The sequence below is a fragment of the Phaseolus vulgaris genome, chromosome 3, assembly GCF_000499845.2.
Source record: "Phaseolus vulgaris cultivar G19833 chromosome 3, P. vulgaris v2.0, whole genome shotgun sequence".
NCBI lineage: Eukaryota > Viridiplantae > Streptophyta > Magnoliopsida > Fabales > Fabaceae > Phaseolus > Phaseolus vulgaris.
Window position 1 is genome coordinate 6,953,836 of NC_023757.2, and position 18,388 is coordinate 6,972,223.

Below are 18,388 nucleotides of genomic sequence, written 5' to 3' on the forward strand. Positions count from 1 at the left end.
GCCACTTTAAACATAGTGTAAGTAGTGGCGGTTTTTATATGTAAGTAGTGTCAGTTATAACTGTCGCAATTTACATTCATTGAAGAAGATTCTGGCACCATAATATACGTAAGTAGTGGCGTTTTTAACTGACGTAATTTTAATACTGAATAAATAAAATTTAACCACTATTTTATAATCTTTTTTATAATCTGTTTTATACAATTATAAAATTTAACCACCACTTTTTCATAATAAAATAAAATAATGTATAAAGTTATAATCATCCATTCATTTCATTGAAAATTAAAACACACATAAAAATGTTCAAAAGTTTATATGTAATTGAAAATTAAAACACATAAAAAGTTCATACATCCTTAATCAAGTTTAAAATTACAACACATAATTGTTCAAAAGTTCATACATCCCTAATCAAGTTTAAAATTAAAAAACACATCCCTAATCAGTTTTGCTTCAAGCACTTGATCCTATTACTTGATTAGGTGATGGAGCACCACTTCCATAATCTGATGCCTGAAATAAATAATTTTAATTTAATGAATTTGTATGTTTATAATTATAAAATAAAAAACACCAATAAATATTTAAATATATTAATACCTCATTGATGTATGCAAGCAATCCAATATATCAACATCTTGAAATCTGCACCAAGATGCTCTGTCCTCCAAAATCAAAAGACATTATTAGTACATTCTGTTTGTTTAACATTAGTTGAGAGCAGTGTAGTTAACTTTAATTGAAGAAAGGAGATTTATTCAACAACTTTGAATGACAATACAAGAAACTGAGATTCAACCTATGAAATACTACCAATAAAAACTAGTTTTTGTGTACCCACAAAGCATTAACCAATCACATGGAATCTTTGTGCACCTACTTCTTCAATAAAATTTTACGCCGCTACTGTCAATGACCAACTCACCAAAAAGTTTAAGTTGTTGGGTGAATGCTTAAGAATGGTTTATTACGTGATTCATCCCTAACCCACCCCATAAAACAAGATCCCACAGGACTTCAAGAACGTCTAATACATGGGGGCCTACCATGTGTTGAAGCTTAAATACCATCCAACTGTGCAAGGAAAAGTAAAACTGACATTGGCAAAATTTTGTAACAGAAATATCTAACTAAGTATGCATGCACAAGAAAATAGTAAACCAGAGAGTTTTCAACATTACAATGAATGGATTTCAGAAACAGTATAATTTAAACATTAGTGTCAAACCTAGAAGAACTTAAGCCCAATTTTAACTGGCTCTATATGCATTGTGCAACTTAAGAAAGATATAATATATAAAAGTGAACAATAAAGGTGAAAGCAAACTAAAAATATAACATTTCCAAGAAAAACCAATAACCAAATACTAGACTCTCCCCCCAATCTTTTCAATAAGTAATAAATAAAAGAGTGTTGAAGAAAGTTAATAATAAAATAGAGTCTACAGGTAAGATTCTTACAAGCCTGCGCATCAAACGCTCAAAGCACCAAAATGCGTCTGCTTCATCGCCAAGAAGAATTATCATAGGGGAGCACAGGTCACACATTCCTGCCCAGAATTGTAAAATGTTAAAACTGGAAACTTAGGATAGTTGTAAATGGTGGTAGCAAATATTTCTTGCTAGATCGCAAGAAAAATAGAAAATAAACTAATATATAAAGTAGTAGGTCTCATTTATTCATTAAATTATTTCCATAAACCAAGTTGGTCTGTTTTACAGATTTCTCTGCTTTTTTTTCAACAGTGAAAATTAAGAGGTTTTAATTTGCCCGACCACTTAAAAACAGTTGGCTAAATACTCAAAGGAAGTCCTAAGCTATTTAAAAAACATAAAATACACGAACACAAAAATTACCATGCATTAAATACTAATTAAATATTCCATGAATGTTGGCCTCCCATTCATGACCAGCTTTGTTGAGGCTAAAATAATTGTCAACAACTAGTGAATATTTCATAGAACAGTGCAAGATTGTTACATATTATTATATGAGCATTAAGATAAGAACTTAGATAGGAATATCTAAATATTAGAAGAGAAATATATGAAGAAAAAAATGAAATTCACTTCTCCATAATTTAAAATTAGTTCACCACAAATTAAAAATAAAGAGTTTAATTTCTGTAATAAAAGATGAAGCACAGTAAGTTGATTTTAGCTTACAAGACAAATTTAATTCGATTTATCTTTTCACTTTTCAGATACAGGATAAGTTTGCCAAACAAAACCTAAATAGCAAATTCTCATAAGAAAAGCACATTACTCGTATTTTCTCTTCCCCTACAGCAAGCTAAACTCAAACACAAGACGTTGTATTCAACTCAAAATCAATGAAAAAGAGCAACAAAATAAGCTAAGCTGGGAGAAATAAATAAATTTAAATGCAGTTTATGAAAATCACTACTCTCATAAGCCACAACATACATTTCTAGCTGACACAAATCATAATTCAAAAATTTAAATAAAAAGTAAATAATTGATTGAATACCTTAGTGGAGAAGGCAAGATTGGAAGGGAAGGCGAATGCGGAAGGTCTTCCGAGAGAAACCGCTGACCGAGACAGAGCGGACGGTGGTGTGAGGACAGTTGCCATCGCAGCCGCTTCCATTGGCAGCTCTGCAAAAGCGATGAACGGCGTTGGATGAAGGAAGAAAAATGGATGAATAAAAGTGAATATAATATGACAAATAAAATAAAATATATAATTAGAAATAAAGAAGATGAAGCATGGTCCATGCCTACCTCTGACAAAGACGCAGGGGTGTAAATAGAATCCAATATAGAGAAACAATAATAAATAATCCTAGAATAGACCCAAGAGAGATTTAATGGTAATTAAAGAAAAAACACACATATATAACTTTTAACAAGTAATACTTTTTTTAATTATATTATGAATTAAAGTAACACTTCTTTTAATTGTATTCTAAATTTTAAAATTTCTTCTAAATTTCGAAAATATATTGTGTCCAAACTGAAAGCAAATTTTTTTAAAAAAATTATTTTCCATTGGAAAGTAAGTTTAAAAAAAAAAATTCAATTTTCAAGTGAAAGCAAGTTTTAAAAAAACAAGAAATAAAGTAAGTTTTCAAAAAAAAAATTCAATTTCCAAGTGAAAGCAAGTTTTCAAAAAAATTGGAGAACTTTTATTCTAAAGGATAATTGTGACAGTTAAAAATGACATATTTTGAAATATAATTGTGGCGGTTAATGAAATGACGTATTATACTGAAATTTGTGGCGGTTATTAATAACCGCCATATTAAAACCGCCACTTTTTACATATTTTTTTGTAGTGACAGTTCTAAGAACAATATTTATATTTATATTCCATGAAGAACGATGACTTTCTTTTTGTAGGTGAGATTAGTGCTTTGAAGGTTTCTCAACTTGTGATTCTAGTTTCACTATCTCCTTGGCTGGTTCACTTATACCAGTTTGCTCTGAAGGTTTTTTAGCTTCTGATTTATTACTCATGATTTATATGAACTCCTATTTATTCTTGTTATGTTAGTCTTTTAATAACTTGCAACAAATACTTCCTTGCCAAGTTTTCAATTATCCAGGGAGTATTTCCTTTCTTTCTCTCCTGTTTTGTTCTGTTCAGGAAGGATTTATTACTCATTCAGGTTTAATATAGTCTCTGCCTTTGTCTCTCTCTATTCTAATAAACGCATGCACTAATAAGTAATCTTTGACTTTCAGGATCTTGTTTTGCTGCAACATTTAATGTTGAGAGGAAGCTCCTCATAATCCACAATACCCTTAACAAAGCTGAGATACTCTGGAATCAACTCTTCAAAGTTGTCCATGATGAAGACTCTGCGTACATACAATTTAGAATTTTTGGATTAACATGCTTTTTAATAATGTGGATTAACATGCATTTTTTCAGCTTCTAATGTTGTTTAATTAGTTTTTTCAGCTTAGCACTTTGTCTGTTTAGCATTCATTGGAAGATTTTATTTAGTCTCTAACCTAAAGTTTCATTTAGCATAAGCATGACATTATACACCTTTGCTAATCCAGGTTGGTGACTTTGATTGTTTCCTCTCTATTCTGACTATATTGTTTCGCACTTGCCTTCCATTAAACACCCCTCATTACAGGTTCATACTATTATCCCTCTTTAATAATAAAATCTTACATGTGGAAGTGGTTAATTATTTTATAATTTTTTCTTCTGATAGGCCTAAAAAATGGAATGGAAGAAGTATTAATATGGGTGCAGTTTTTGTTGATATAAATTATATTTCTTACATTTCATAAATTTATTGTTGTTAGATTTTTTTTTTTTTTTCTTACATATTCTTAAGAACAATAAAGTGAACAATGATAGTGTGTAATACTTTAAATTAGGTTTTAAATTAGGAACCGAGAGAGAGCCAAAAAAAAGAAAGAAAAATAAAATGTAATATGATCTTTGTCTAAATATTATATTATATTTAATTTGGGTATATTCTGTATTGATTTAAATTTTTCAACAAACAAAATTTAAAGGCAATTAGAATTTGTCCTGGAAAGTGATTTGTAGATGGTAGAGTTGATGTGCATGTGGCAGGGTCACTAGCCGCCATTGTGAATTGATAAAGTGTGAAATTAGTAGATTATATGATCCATTTCACTTACCCATTACTTGGTTAAGCAAACTCTGTAGTCTTGAAGGCTACGTTTGTGCAATGAATTGAACATATGGTCCATTAAACAAGAGAAAACCAAATCCAACCTTGGTATCAGATTATTCCCTAAGGCATGGACAATTTTATGCTTTCATTTTGTGCAATTAATATGATTGTATTCCCAATAAAAGTGTTTGTAAGATGTAAATTATTATGATTATAACAAAATATTTTTATATATTCTTACTTTTCTATGTTTTTCTTTCATTCTTCGAATGCACCAACTTTCTTGTTTTGTCTCTTCCCAAGTTGTCGTTGACTCTTTAACCTACATTGTCTAAGGTATGTAAAATATTTATTTGTTATTAATATTTATTTTATTGTATTTATGATTTGTATGCTATTTCAAATTTGGCAACATTGTATGATGATATTCCGAAAGACGATCCAACCTGATTCGTAAATACACTAATACCCATAAAGTTAAAATATATAGTTATTTGTTGTGTTATGTCAGAGAACATAACAATGGATCGAAGTTGGATCAATTACAAACGCACAACAAATGAATATGAGAATGGAGTACAACAATTTCTTGAATTTGCAAAGGTGAATGTTCCGGATAATAATGGAAGATTTTATTGCCCGTGTGTGAATTGTTTGAATGAGCGAAGACTACCGACTGAAGTTATTCGAGAGCATGTTCTTTGTGATGGTTTCCTAAAAAGTTACACAAAGTGGATATGGCATGGTGAATTAGTAGACATACCAAGTGTACATATGTCTGAAGTTGAAGCACAAGAAGTTGATTTAGAGATGGATGATCAACTAGAGGAAATGATCCGTGATGTAGGATATGATGCTTTCCAACATGCACATGTGTATGAAAATTTGTGTACTGATGCTGAAAAACCTTTATATCCAAGATGCACTAAGTTCACTCGATTGTCGGCGGTATTAAAATTATTTACTGTGAAGGCAAGAAATGGGTGGACAGATAAAAGTTTCACAGAATTGCTTGAGTTGTTAAGTGACATGCTTCCTGAAGATAATACGTTGCCAACACGTAATTATGATGCGAAGAAGATATTGTGTCCAATGGGTATGAAGTTTGAAAAAATTCATGCATGTCACAATGATTGTGTGTTGTACAGGAAGGAATTTGATAAGTTACATCAATGTCCACATTGTGGGATATCACGATACAAGAAGAAATATGATGATTTTGAACATGATGTTAAGAAGGGTCCTCCTGCAAAAGTGTTGTGGTATCTTCCTATAGTTCCAAGGTTGAAAAGATTATTCAGTAATGCGAATGATGCAAAACTTATTAGATGGCATGCAGATGAACGTAAAAAGGATGGTAATTTAAGGCATCTGGCAGATGGTTTGCAATGGAAGAAAATTCATTCCATGTTCCCAAATTTTGCCAATGATCCAAGAAACATTAGGCTTGGACTTGCAACAGATGGAATGAATCCATATGGTAACTTGAGTAGTAAACATAGTTCATGGCCTGTGTTGTTAGTGATTTATAACTTACCACCATGGTTGTGCATGAAACGCAAATATGTGATGTTATCTTTGATGATCTCTGGTCCAAGACAACCGGGAAATGACATTGATGTTTATTTGAGCCCGTTGGTTGAAGATTTGAAGATGTTATGGGAGGAAGGTGTTGATGTGTTTGATGGGTACACAGGTGAGTCCTTTAAGTTGCATGCCATGTTATTTTGTACGATCAATGACTTTCCAGCATATGGTCATTTGAGTGGATACATCACCAAAGGCCACAAAGCATGTCCTATATGTGAAGAAAACACATGTCATAATCAATTACAACATGGAAGGAAAACAGTGTACCTCGGACATCGGAGATTTCTTAAATCAAACCATCCGTATCGTAAATTAAAGAAACTATTTAATGGGTGTAAAGAAAACAAATTAGCTCCAACAGCTTTAACTGGATTGCAAGTATATGAGCGTGTGAAGGACATCCAAGTTGTGTTTGGAAAGACACAAAACAAAGCCACAGGAAGTAACATATGGAAGAAAAGGTCAATATTCTTTGATCTCCCATATTGGAGGGTGCTTGATGTGAGACATTGTATAGATGTCATGCATGTAGAGAAAAATTTGTGTGACAGTATTATCGGAACACTCCTCGATATTCAAGGGAAGTCAAAAGATGGTGTCAATGCTCGTTTGGACATGGTTAAAATGGGTATAAGAGAACAATTAGCTCCACAGTCTCATGGTAAGCGCACATACTTGCCTCCGGCATGTCATACGTTGTCTAAACAAGAGAAAAAAAGTTTTTGTGAGTTTTTACAAGGCGTGAAGGTTCCACTAGGTTATTCTTCCAATTTCAAGAGACTTGTATCCATGAAAGATTTGAGATTAATTGGCTTAAAGTCTCATGATTGTCATGTTTTGATGCAACAAATATTACCCGTGGCTATTCGAAATATATTGCCTAAGAATGTCAGATATGCCTTAACTAGATTGTGCTTCTTTTTTAATGCAATATGTAGTAAAGTTTTGGACCCTGAGAAGTTGGATCAGTTACAAAATGATGTTGTAGTCATATTGTGCCAATTGGAGATGTACTTTCCTCCATCATTTTTTGATATTATGGTTCACTTGATTATTCATTTAGTTAGAGAAATTAAAATTTGTGGTCCAGTATTCTCACGATGGATGTACCCCATGGAGCGATACATGAAGATATTAAAAGGGTATGTAAAGAATCAATATCGTCCTGAAGCATCAATTGTTGAAAGATATATTGCAGAGGAAGCCATTGAGTTTTGTACAGAATACTTATCAGAAGTTGAAGCGATAGGGGTACCTAAGTCTCGTTACCATGGAATAGGTGTTGGTAAGGGTACTCGAAGTGCAAAAGTTATAACATTGACACGAGATGAAGTTCTTCAAGCACATTTTTATATACTGAATAACACTAAAGAAGTCATCCCCTACTTAAATGCTCATAAAGATATTGTGAAGAGAAAAAACCCACGAATGCCTGAGAAGTGGGTGATTAATGAGCACAACAAAAGCTTCTTGAAGTGGTTTAAACAACAAGTTCAAAATGATAATACAACTTCTGATACATTAAATTGGCTAGCATCTGAGCCAAACTTTGAAGTCATAAGTTGGAGTGGTTATGATATAAACAATTATTCATTTTACACAAAATTTGAAGATGAAAAAAGCACCATGCAAAATAGTGGAGTAATGGTGGTGGCTGAATCAATGCATTTCTCTAGTTCAAAAGATCAATATTCTGTTATGGCATCAATGTGCTACTTTGGTGTAATTGAAGACATCTGGATGATAGATTACACAATTTTTAGAGTGTCTGTCTTTAAATGTAAGTGGGTTGACAGTAATAGTGGCGTGAAGACTGATGATCTAGGTTTTACCTTGGTTGATCTGGAAAAGGTAGGTTATATTGAAGAGCCATTCATCATGGCATCTCAGGCAAAACAAGTGTTTTATGTTACTGATCTCACTAACAAACGGTGGTCAGTGGTTCTCCATGGAAGAATCATGCATGGTACTCATGAGAATGATAATTTAACATTCGATATAAGTGAGACTCCATCTTTCTCCACAAATATGCCAACCTTGAATGTCGATAATGAAGTAGATGATGTGCATGCCACACGTGATGATCATCATGAAGGATTGTGGGAGAATGTTCCTATTTGACAATGTAAAACATTTATTTATGTTTATCCTTTATATTTTTAATAACTATATGTTTAGTTTTTTACTAATAATTTACAATCTAATAATTTGAACAGAGATATGTCTAATCCATATGATATCTTCCCTCCTTCACAAGATGGGGACAAGAGTCAATCATCTACCCATAAAAAAGGTAGGCGTGGGACTAGGTTGAGAGAGTTGACTATCAGCCGCGATGCTAATCAGAGATTGCCAATCCAATTTGATATGCAGACGGGTAAAGCTTTGGGAGAGCATAGTACAAAATTTACTAGCTATGTGGCCTTGCTTGGTAGAAGCAAAGTTAGTATTCTTATTGATGATTGGGAGCATGTTCCAGAGATGGTGAAGAATCAAATTTGGCAGAGTATCATTGTACGAAATCTTAACTTATTTGTTTCATTGTAAGCATACATAATTGCTATTTAACATATATAATTTATATTTATTGTACAGATCACATATGACGTCCCAAATAATAACTTATTGAGCAAAAAGTGGATTTCATATGCTGGGGCACGATGGAGGGGTTTTAAGAGTGACCTTACTAGTCGTTATATTTATGGTGCCTTGGGTGAAAAAAACCCCTGTGAGCAATATCAATTCCTCGATGAGGAAACATGGCAGACTTTTCGAGAAAGGCGATTAGACCCTACCTTTTAGGTAAATTAATATCATATGTTGGTTAAGTGTCTAATTATCATGCATTATAATAATTTAATTTATGTATATAATAGGCTAAGAGGAAAGCTGCACAAGAGATTCAAAAAAAGAATGTTCACCCTCACAGACTATCTCGTGGGGGTTATGATAAATTAGAGCAAAAAATGATTAAAGAGATATCTTCCTCTCACTCCACCGATGACTCAAATTGTAGCATTATAACCCGTCCTCCCCGACATGAAAAATGGAAAAGAGCTTGCCAAAGACCATCAGGGGATTACACATCTGAAGAAGTTTAAAGCGTAGCTAAGCGCATTGTTAGTAACTTATATTGTATGTCATGTTTGAATGTTTATGTTTCTTTGCACATATTTTAAAATAAGTTTTAAAAATTTGTGTTGTAGGATGAGTTGGTGGAGCAAAGCACGCAGGGATTGTTCATTCCACAAGGGCGTGAGGACATATTGACGGTTGCCATTGGTCGCCCAGAGCATCCTGGACGTGTTCGTGCTGCAGGAAGAGGGGTGGGAATTCGACAATTCTTTGGTCCTCCACCTCGGTATTATAGTAAATTACATCTTAGTGAGACCGAGATGGAATCCCTCAAAGAAGATATTAGGAAGGAAATTAAAAAGGAGGTATATTCTGAATTGAAGAAAGAGTTGTTATTAGACATGCGAGCAGAGTTAGCATCCATGTCTGTTAAACCTTCTGTTGCCCCTTCAGAGCCTTCCCCTATTCGTATAAGTACAAAGGAGAGTTGTGATGCTCCTGAAGGATCAGAGGAGGTTGGTCCTACTATCCTTGCAGACTGCGAATTGTATATTGATGATCCCCTCGAGTACTTGGTGGCCTTAGGTAATTTTTACTTTAATGATATTGTTTGATATGTTTTAGTCTAATTATATTATTTAATTTCTTTCAATTACATTATTTGTGTTAGGTAAAATGTATACATTAGGGTCAACTATCCACCACCAGAAAATTGCAGATGATATGATAAGAGTGGTTGTTGTAGACGTTCGGGATGCTGTTGCTCGAATCCCTGTGCCTACTAAGGAGGTTCAGACGGTGGGAGAAGCACCTGGGAATTTCATTCTTTGGCCAGCTAGATTAGCAAAACCAATTATGTTGAGAGTAATTTTCTTTACTTGTTTTAATTATGCATATGTCTTTTTGTAGGTATTATAATTAATTAAATTGATATACTAGTGTTACTTAATTTTTTTATATATGCATAGAATGATACTAAAAAAGCAAAGGAAGTTGTGAATCATTCACAACAACATCCAAGTACTTTTCAGCAACTCGGTGCAATGGCAGCGACTATCAGGATGCAACCTATACAATTAGATATGCCACTGTAAGTTGTAGGCAGGACTAAAAACATCCCTTTTTTTTTCTGTGCCAAAGGGATATTTTTTATATTCTCACCGGTACTGATATGATATGCGTATCTGTAATACAACTTTGGTTAATGTAAGTAAGCTTCCTATAATAACTTTTCATAAGTTTTAATATATTCAATATGTTGTTATAACAATATTTTTTTTCAATGTTCAAGGTATTTACATCATCTGTGCATTGAGAAAAAAATGTTAACATATATGGGTTTCTTGACCCTGTTGCCATTCAGAGTGTTGGGAATAAAGCTAGTGAGGTGCAGATGTATTTCAAAGAGACATTTCAAAATGGGAACAAAGAGGTGTACATAGCACCTTACTTGCATCAGTAAGTATACATTTATAAATTAATGCACATCTATCTAAAATTCAATTGTTACTAATATTATTTCATCTTGTAGGGGCCATTGGCAATTGATAGTAATTATTCCTCGACAATCTCTTGTTGTTCTCTTGTGTTCATTGCACAAGAAAATTAATAGTTTGGCAATTAGAAATATACTGGATGCGTAAGTTTTCAATTATTTTGTTATGTTATATGATTTTATAAATAATATAAAATTTAATGTATGTAACTATTTGTAGAGCTATGGAAGCCCATTTAAGGTTGCAAGGACTTCCACATATTGTTAAGAAGAAGCTACAATACATTGCACCAAATGTAAGTAATTCATCTTACTAGTATGAAATTGCAATGTATAAATTATTATATTATTCTATTTGTATTTAACTTGTAGTGCTCATATCAACCGGGAAACTATGAGTGCGGGTATTATTTGATGAGACATATGCATAAAATTATATCTGCTAACATTAAGGACTCGTGGAAGGAGGTAATATATAATTAACTCAAATATGTTAAATGTGTTAAATGTTAATTTCATCTTCAATATTTGATTATGTAGATATTCAATGATCCATCTCCATTGAAGTTGGAAGTGCTACAAGAGGTTCGAGAGCAGTGGGCATCATTTCTTTTAAGTACTGTAAATTCTCATGTTAAAACTAGTTAAATGTTTTATATGAACTTCAACATATTCACTTTTAAGTATTTACTCTAAATGATAATTTTAGAACTAGTTAACAATTTTGTATGAATTTCAACATATTAACTTTTAGTTAAATATATCATTATTTATATGCTAGATCGTTAAGATTTTATTTTAAAAATATTTGCTTGAGAATTGTGATTATTATGCAGGGTACTTTATGCATGTAAGAAAATGAATATATCAAAAAAGAATTAAAAAAAAAACGCATTCTATGACGGTTAAAATATTATCAATCATAGAAAATAACATATTTTATGATGGTTAAAACAATATGTGTCATAAAAAGTAATATTTTTTATGATAGATGTAATTTTAACCGTCATAAAATGTGTTATTTTCTATGATGGTTAAAAATAAATTAGTCATATAAAGTAAATTTTTTATGATGATTTTTTTAAATATGACATAAAAAATAAAGATTTTTTATGTTGCCTGCATCTATAACGGGTCTAAAACCGTCATAAAAGGTATGTTTTAACCGTCATAAAATGTCATTTTTCTATTAGTGAGCCATTCATAAGAGTCCACCCACAAGTGGCTTCCTTATGGACATGTTTATTGACGTTCACCTAACAAATAGTCACAACAATGACTTATTTGTAGTGCATCTCCCATATATCTTTGAATTTAATTTAAACAAAATTTCCCTATAAATTTAATTAACAATTATTCATATTGTTAAGGTGAAATAAATCAACTTGAGATTTGAGTAATTATAGAGAATGAAGATGTGTGAAAAATCGACAAGACTCGAGTAAATAAACTTACATATTGAGAAAAGAATAGGGTAGAACTCCAAATACTATGGAAGATAATTTATTTATCTCTTGAAGAGAATGATTATTAAAATATTTAAAATTAAATAAATTTAGTTTGAGATGTGCTTGAGAAAGCTCAATAACTTCGAGAAAAAATGGTTGAAGAGATTGACGAAGCAATTATTTGAAGAGTAAGTTGTGGAGTGGTTATGACGATATTGTTTTTAAAAAAGAATGATGACACACGTTATTGGTGAAACTTATTGGAAGTTTAGTGTTTTTAAATGATCAAACATTATATATAGGAGATGATAGACACTTTGTAAGGAGGGAATACATTTATCAAGTTCACATTTGTAAAAAATACTATGTCACAATGATAATTAAAGAAATTTATAATGTAATATAATTTTTCAATTTTCTATCTCTTTTATTCTTTTCTTAATATTTTTATACTATAAAAAAATCATTAAATAAAAATTAATTTTAAATAAAAAATAATTAATTACTATATTAATTAAATTAAATATAGTTTTATAACATTTAAAGTGATTTTTGTTATTAATAAAAACTAAAATTTTAACTATAAGAGTAATTGATAGTTTTAAAAAATAATTAATACTTAAAATTTCTAGCTTTTAAAAATAATTAATACGTAAAATTTTGATAGTTAATTAAAAATTAATTTATAATTTTTATTAATAATAAATTATTTTAAATATAAATAATTTTTTATTTTATTTTAAAAAGTATAATTTAATTAATAATAATTAATTATTTTTTGTCTTGTAAAATAATTTTTATTAATAATTTTCTTGTAGTATTTTTTTTATATATTTTTTTTATTCTTATCATTAATTTCTATGACAAAGTTTAATATGAAAAATGCGTCTTTACTATTAATATAGTTAACTGAAGATCCAATTATTCAGAAAAAATATAAGTGTAATAATTACGTATTTAAATTAAGATATTTATGCAATTTTAGAATAGTTGTTCAAAAAACAATTAAAACATAAAATCATAAACTGAAAATGAATTAAAACTCCAAACCATATTATATCAAACACACAACGTAAGCAAATCCATAACCAGAATACAATTATATTATAACTGAAATAAAACATAAACAACAAGTACAGAATTGAAGAAAGGTTTTGTTAAGTTGTTTAATAATATCTATATGATGATGAAGTACGAGAAGCATTGCTTCGGATATCAGAATCCAGTCGGGTAGACCAACTAGGGGCAGTTCGAAGGGATGATCCTGAAACTGAGGATACCACACTACTGGTATCGTTGTCCACCATCGACTCATAACTGGGGTAGGAGTTAGATATTCTGGAATGATGGCTACTCTGGATATCACTATCCACTTTAGAAGAAAAAGTGGATAGTCTTGAATACGCCAACCCAGTACTCCTCATATCATTCTCAACCCGCGAGAGGTAAGATAATAATGCTGCCCAATTTTGCATCCCTGAATGGCTAGTCCTGATACAATCATCTACTGTGGAACCAAAACTCTGGACGCTACTGTTGTTTGGGTAGATGGTCGTGTTACTTTTAACACTTTCAATTCGCGAATGTTTCACTCTTGCTTTGCCTGAGCTGCTACTACCGTTGGAGCTGCTTTTTCTGTGTCCTTTCTGAGACGGATAAGAAGGGTTCTTTCCCATTGCTGAGAGTGAAATATGAAGAAAAGAGAAGATTGGTTCAGCCCTTTAATAGAGTTTTCATTGCATTCATCCATGATCAAAGTCCGAGAAAGTTCTAGCTAGTTTTATTGGAATTCGTCTTCTACTTTTATTAAAACCCTATTTTAACCGACAGTAGTTGTATATTATTTTAGGTAAATAATTACATGGACGAATTCAAAGTCTGTCCAATTTATAATCTATTTTATTATAGAAGAAGGTTCATGTGACCTTCCGCAGAAAACAGAAAATATTATAGAGTTCGCATAAGTTGATAATCCACTATTTCATAAATTTTTATTAAAGTATTGAATTTATATTTTATCATTAAGTTGAATCGTTTGCAAAAAAGTTAGTTGTGAATACATTGTTTTCCCATTGGAAATTAATGTGAAAAATTATAAAATATTGTACGTGACACTACAGATCATGTCTTATCCATCTGAATTATAACATACATGTAATAATATAAAATATATTTAAATCAAGTGGACTATAATAAAATTACACATAATCCAATTAAATTTAACGTGATCGTAATTTACGTGTGGTTTATATAATAATAATTGATCAAATTATATAATTCAAATTTTTATGTAGTAATTATTGATTGAAAGATATCTTTTATAATATTTTTTTATTTATTTTCCGTATTTTTTTAAAATCATAGGTCATTTTATGGAGGCTTATAAATATAGAATAATTTTCTAAGAATTACTTCCTCAATTTTCATATTCCTTTATACACTTATGGTTGGTTATTAATTAAGATTTTATTATTATTATTATTAATTCTGATTTTATTATCCTTAAATTATTTTATCGTTATTATTACATTAATGATCAGTTTATAGGTTGTTAGTATTCTTATTTTATAGCTTCCATCCAATAATTGTAATTTTATTATATATATATATATATATATATATATTATTGAAGTAAATCAAAATGATTAGAGATCAGTTCAGAATTTTGCAATCTTATGCAATTACGTTCAATCAGTTTCTACAACCTTTTTGTCTTTTGTTATTCCTTCAATTAGTTCCTACACTTATAATATTTATATTCTTACTGACTTGAACATCGAATAGTCTTCTACCGGTGAATTTCTCCTCATCATCTTAAGCCAACTCGATCATCATATCTTAGAGCATAAGCTTGACTTGCAAGGCGAATCTTTCTCTTCCACCTCGGGATTTCAACTCTCATTTTCAGTAAGAACATTTGACGTCCACTACGGGCCGAATAACTTTTCCCAAACCACAAAAATTGTTGCATCTTCTTTGACGGTCCCATAGATGAATCCATAAGCGGACACAATCCTCATGACACAAATAAAGGCTCTTCAAAAAAAAAAAAAGGAAAATCTAAAGAATGCCCTAGACAAAATGTAGAGCAAACTTCATAAACACCTAGAGTCTTTAAAGGAACACCATCACGTTGAGCTGAGTAAACATTGGGACGAGTTACATGTAATACACGAACAACTCGCTATTTGAGAGCATGATCGCACGACTCATTAATCTGACCAGAAATGTGCAGATCAAATAGTAGAGTCTCAAGTGATTCCTTCCTTTGATCCTGCTGCAAGGGGAGGATATCCAACATTAGACTCTCAACGCATCGTGCACAAAAGGAAACAATAACTTTCTACATATTAATGGACAATCCAAGGCTAATGGTTCCATCTCGAAACCCTCTCTAAGGGGAAACCCGAGGATATGATCAACTTTTCAAGGTAGTCTCAACTCCCCTTTTGAAAGAAGTGATGAAAGAAAATTTGGAAAGCTTCCATCCTTTCACACAAATGTCATGAGGGTCTAGTTCCCCAAATAGTGGAAATGGCCGAGTGTGGAGAAATACAATGGGACATAAGACCTAGAAGCCGATGTCAAGGTGTATCTCACCCAAGCCTAGCTCTCTCAAAGGACTTGGGGTCTCTTCTTCTGTTGAGGCTCTCTTAAGGTTTGGTGGAGTTTGGTGTTGTATGTTGAGATGACTGATCTAATTGTGAAGTATATATTGTGTCCTTAGTCATCTACTTTTCAAGGTGGTTTGTATGATGACCCCTAAGTTAGAAAGAATTCGAACTTGAATTAAGAACTCCTGTAAATAACATAATTAGTTTGTTTATAGGACAAATAGAAATATTTCGAGCATTGGGTTATGAATGAAACTTATGTTTATGAAGGTTTGGGAGTTCGCATTAATGAGTTCTAGATATAGGCCATGTTTGTAGAGAATGTTTAGGGAAAAAGTGATTTGTTTGTGAAAATTATCTTAGAAGGTGAGAACCTTTAGGAGGTTTTTGAATATCATCCCTATACTTCTTTATCAAAGATGTAAAATATTTAGAATGATTTGGCAATGAAAAAGATAAGGAAGAAGTATACCTAGGAGGGGCAATTAGTTTTGCACGGGTCAACATTATTGTTTTGACTGTGTGAGATGTGATGATGAGACCCGTTTTGATTTTACTCTCACCATTTTAATTTTCTCTTTTGGTTTTCAATTTTACTTGGTCCTCATTAACTTCCTTGGGAGATAGGGGTTTCAATATAACCCTATGTCCTTGGAAGTTGAAAGAAATCTTATTGGTATGGTTATCATATAAAAATTTTCTATCATATTGTCAATGCCTTCCCAATAGAATATGTGTTTCTTCTATTGACACAACATCACATAAAACCTCATCTTTATACTTTCCTATAGCAAAAGTTATGAGGACTTGTTTATTAACCATATTTTCACCCTCTTTACTAAGCCATTGTAATTTATTGGGCTTTGTATGAGAGATAGTGGGTAATTCAAGCTTCTCCACTACTCTTGTACTTTCCACATTAGCACAACTACCCGCATCTATGATCATGGAACATAACTTGTTGTTGATAAGGCTATGGGTATGGAAAATATTTTCTCTTTGGGTTTCATCGAAAGGTTTTTGAATAGTACCCAACATTTGCGTTACGACCAATAAGTCACCTTCACAAGGTATCTCACACTCGTCCTTACTTGGGTTTTGGAAGAGGAAGGGGAACTAAGTTTAGATGATTGAGAACTATGATCACTCATTACTATCCCCCTTTAACCATCATTGTTCTTTTACTTGGGCAATTATCAACAATGTGCCCAAAACCTAGGTATTTAAAGCCTTTTTTACTTGAAGTTTTGGTGGGTGATTTAGGAGTAGAAAGTTTATCTTTAGAATCTTTTTGATGTGGCGTGGTTTCTTTTTGAGAAATTGTAAGGAGAATCTTGGTTTTGAAATTTGTTTTTGTCCTTCCAAGATTATTTGTAAAAGCCATCATTGTGAATATTTTTAAAAGAATTTTTCTTGAAAACTTGTGATTCAACCTTGATGGCTAGGTGAACCAATTTTTCCAAAGAATTATACTCATATAATTCTACAACATCTTGTATTTCTCGTCGTAATCCACTCACAAATATAGAAATCTTTGACTGTTCACTTTCATGCATATTAATATTAGCCAAAGTTACTTTTAAATCTTTGAAATACTCGTCTACACTCCTAGATCCTTGATGAATTCGTTGAAGCTTCAACAAGAGTTACTTCCTATAGTGAGGAGGAACAAACCGCGCGCACATGCATTCTTTCAAATCATACCAAGAGACCACGACTAGTCTCTTGTTCAAACGAATGTCCATTACAACTTCATGCCCCCACTACATGGCATGATCTAAAAATTCTAGGGAAGCTAACTTAAATATTTGGTCCTCTTCGACCTCATACACATTAAAAATTTGTTCTACCTTAACTTCCCATCCTAAATACACATTAGGGTCACATTGTCCACTAAAACTAGGTAACTTTCAAAAGGAAAAGAAGTCTTTGGTGGTTGGTGTTGGTGGCGCCTAGTTCCCACATTTTACACTCTCCAATCTTCTTCTTCTTCAACTTCACTTCCATAGTGCATGTGGTACCTTGTAGGTCTTCTAGGTTCTCGCCTCCTTTATATTCTTTCCACTAGTTGTCACATTTCCTCTTCCTTATGGGCCAAGCTCCTCTTGTCATTCTCAAGCTCCCCCAAAAGGCATTCCTTTTGAGGAGATTACAACTTTGAAGATTCTCCCGAAGACACTTGAGCCATGATTTGCACAAAAGAAAGAAAACAATTAGTGAAAAACAAAAATTTAATGCACTCACTCATGTGTATCACTCAACTATTTATTAAATGATGGAAAAGATTTAAATTCACTCAATGAAGACTTGAAGTGAAAGAGGTAAAAGCTCTTATCACTTGCTCACCAAAGAATTCCCAACAAGACTTTAAGAAAATTTAAAGACAAGTAAGAAAAGTTGAAAGAAAGAAAGCTAAATTAAAATGGAATTGGGATGATGACAAAACTTAAACAAGACAAACAAGAAAATCATATTGAAGACTCAAATAAACTTACTTAAACTTTTAACTATGAAGTTTTTTTTTTTTTTTTAGAA

The 18,388-nt window shown here is 31.8% G+C and overlaps 2 protein-coding genes and 1 long non-coding RNA gene across 3 annotated transcripts; 2 read left to right on the top strand and 1 right to left on the bottom strand.

The window, feature by feature from the left end:
- Positions 1-285: 285 nt before the first annotated feature.
- On the bottom strand, positions 286-2,696 carry LOC137805793 (uncharacterized). The gene is made up of 4 exons (XR_011080237.1): positions 2,495-2,696; positions 1,465-1,553; positions 604-663; positions 286-516 (listed from the first exon to the last, which is right to left on the bottom strand). It is a non-coding gene; the product is annotated as an uncharacterized lncRNA (long non-coding RNA).
- Positions 2,697-5,660: 2,964 nt separating this feature from the next.
- Positions 5,661-10,381, top strand: LOC137839019 (uncharacterized). Its single transcript, XM_068648148.1, has 7 exons — positions 5,661-8,346; positions 8,438-8,735; positions 8,817-9,023; positions 9,098-9,340; positions 9,428-9,881; positions 9,967-10,160; positions 10,265-10,381. Exon 1 carries the CDS (start codon positions 5,661-5,663, stop codon positions 8,340-8,342), a length of 2,682 nt encoding a protein of 893 aa, XP_068504249.1. The 3' UTR covers positions 8,343-8,346; positions 8,438-8,735; positions 8,817-9,023; positions 9,098-9,340; positions 9,428-9,881; positions 9,967-10,160; positions 10,265-10,381.
- Positions 10,382-10,441: 60 nt separating this feature from the next.
- Positions 10,442-11,544, top strand: LOC137805794 (uncharacterized). The gene is made up of 6 exons (XM_068605716.1): positions 10,442-10,502; positions 10,588-10,754; positions 10,828-10,935; positions 11,012-11,087; positions 11,164-11,259; positions 11,332-11,544. Exons 2-6 carry the CDS (start codon positions 10,690-10,692, stop codon positions 11,437-11,439), a joined length of 453 nt encoding a protein of 150 aa, XP_068461817.1. The 5' UTR covers positions 10,442-10,502; positions 10,588-10,689; the 3' UTR covers positions 11,440-11,544.
- The last annotated feature ends 6,844 nt before the right edge of the window (positions 11,545-18,388 follow it).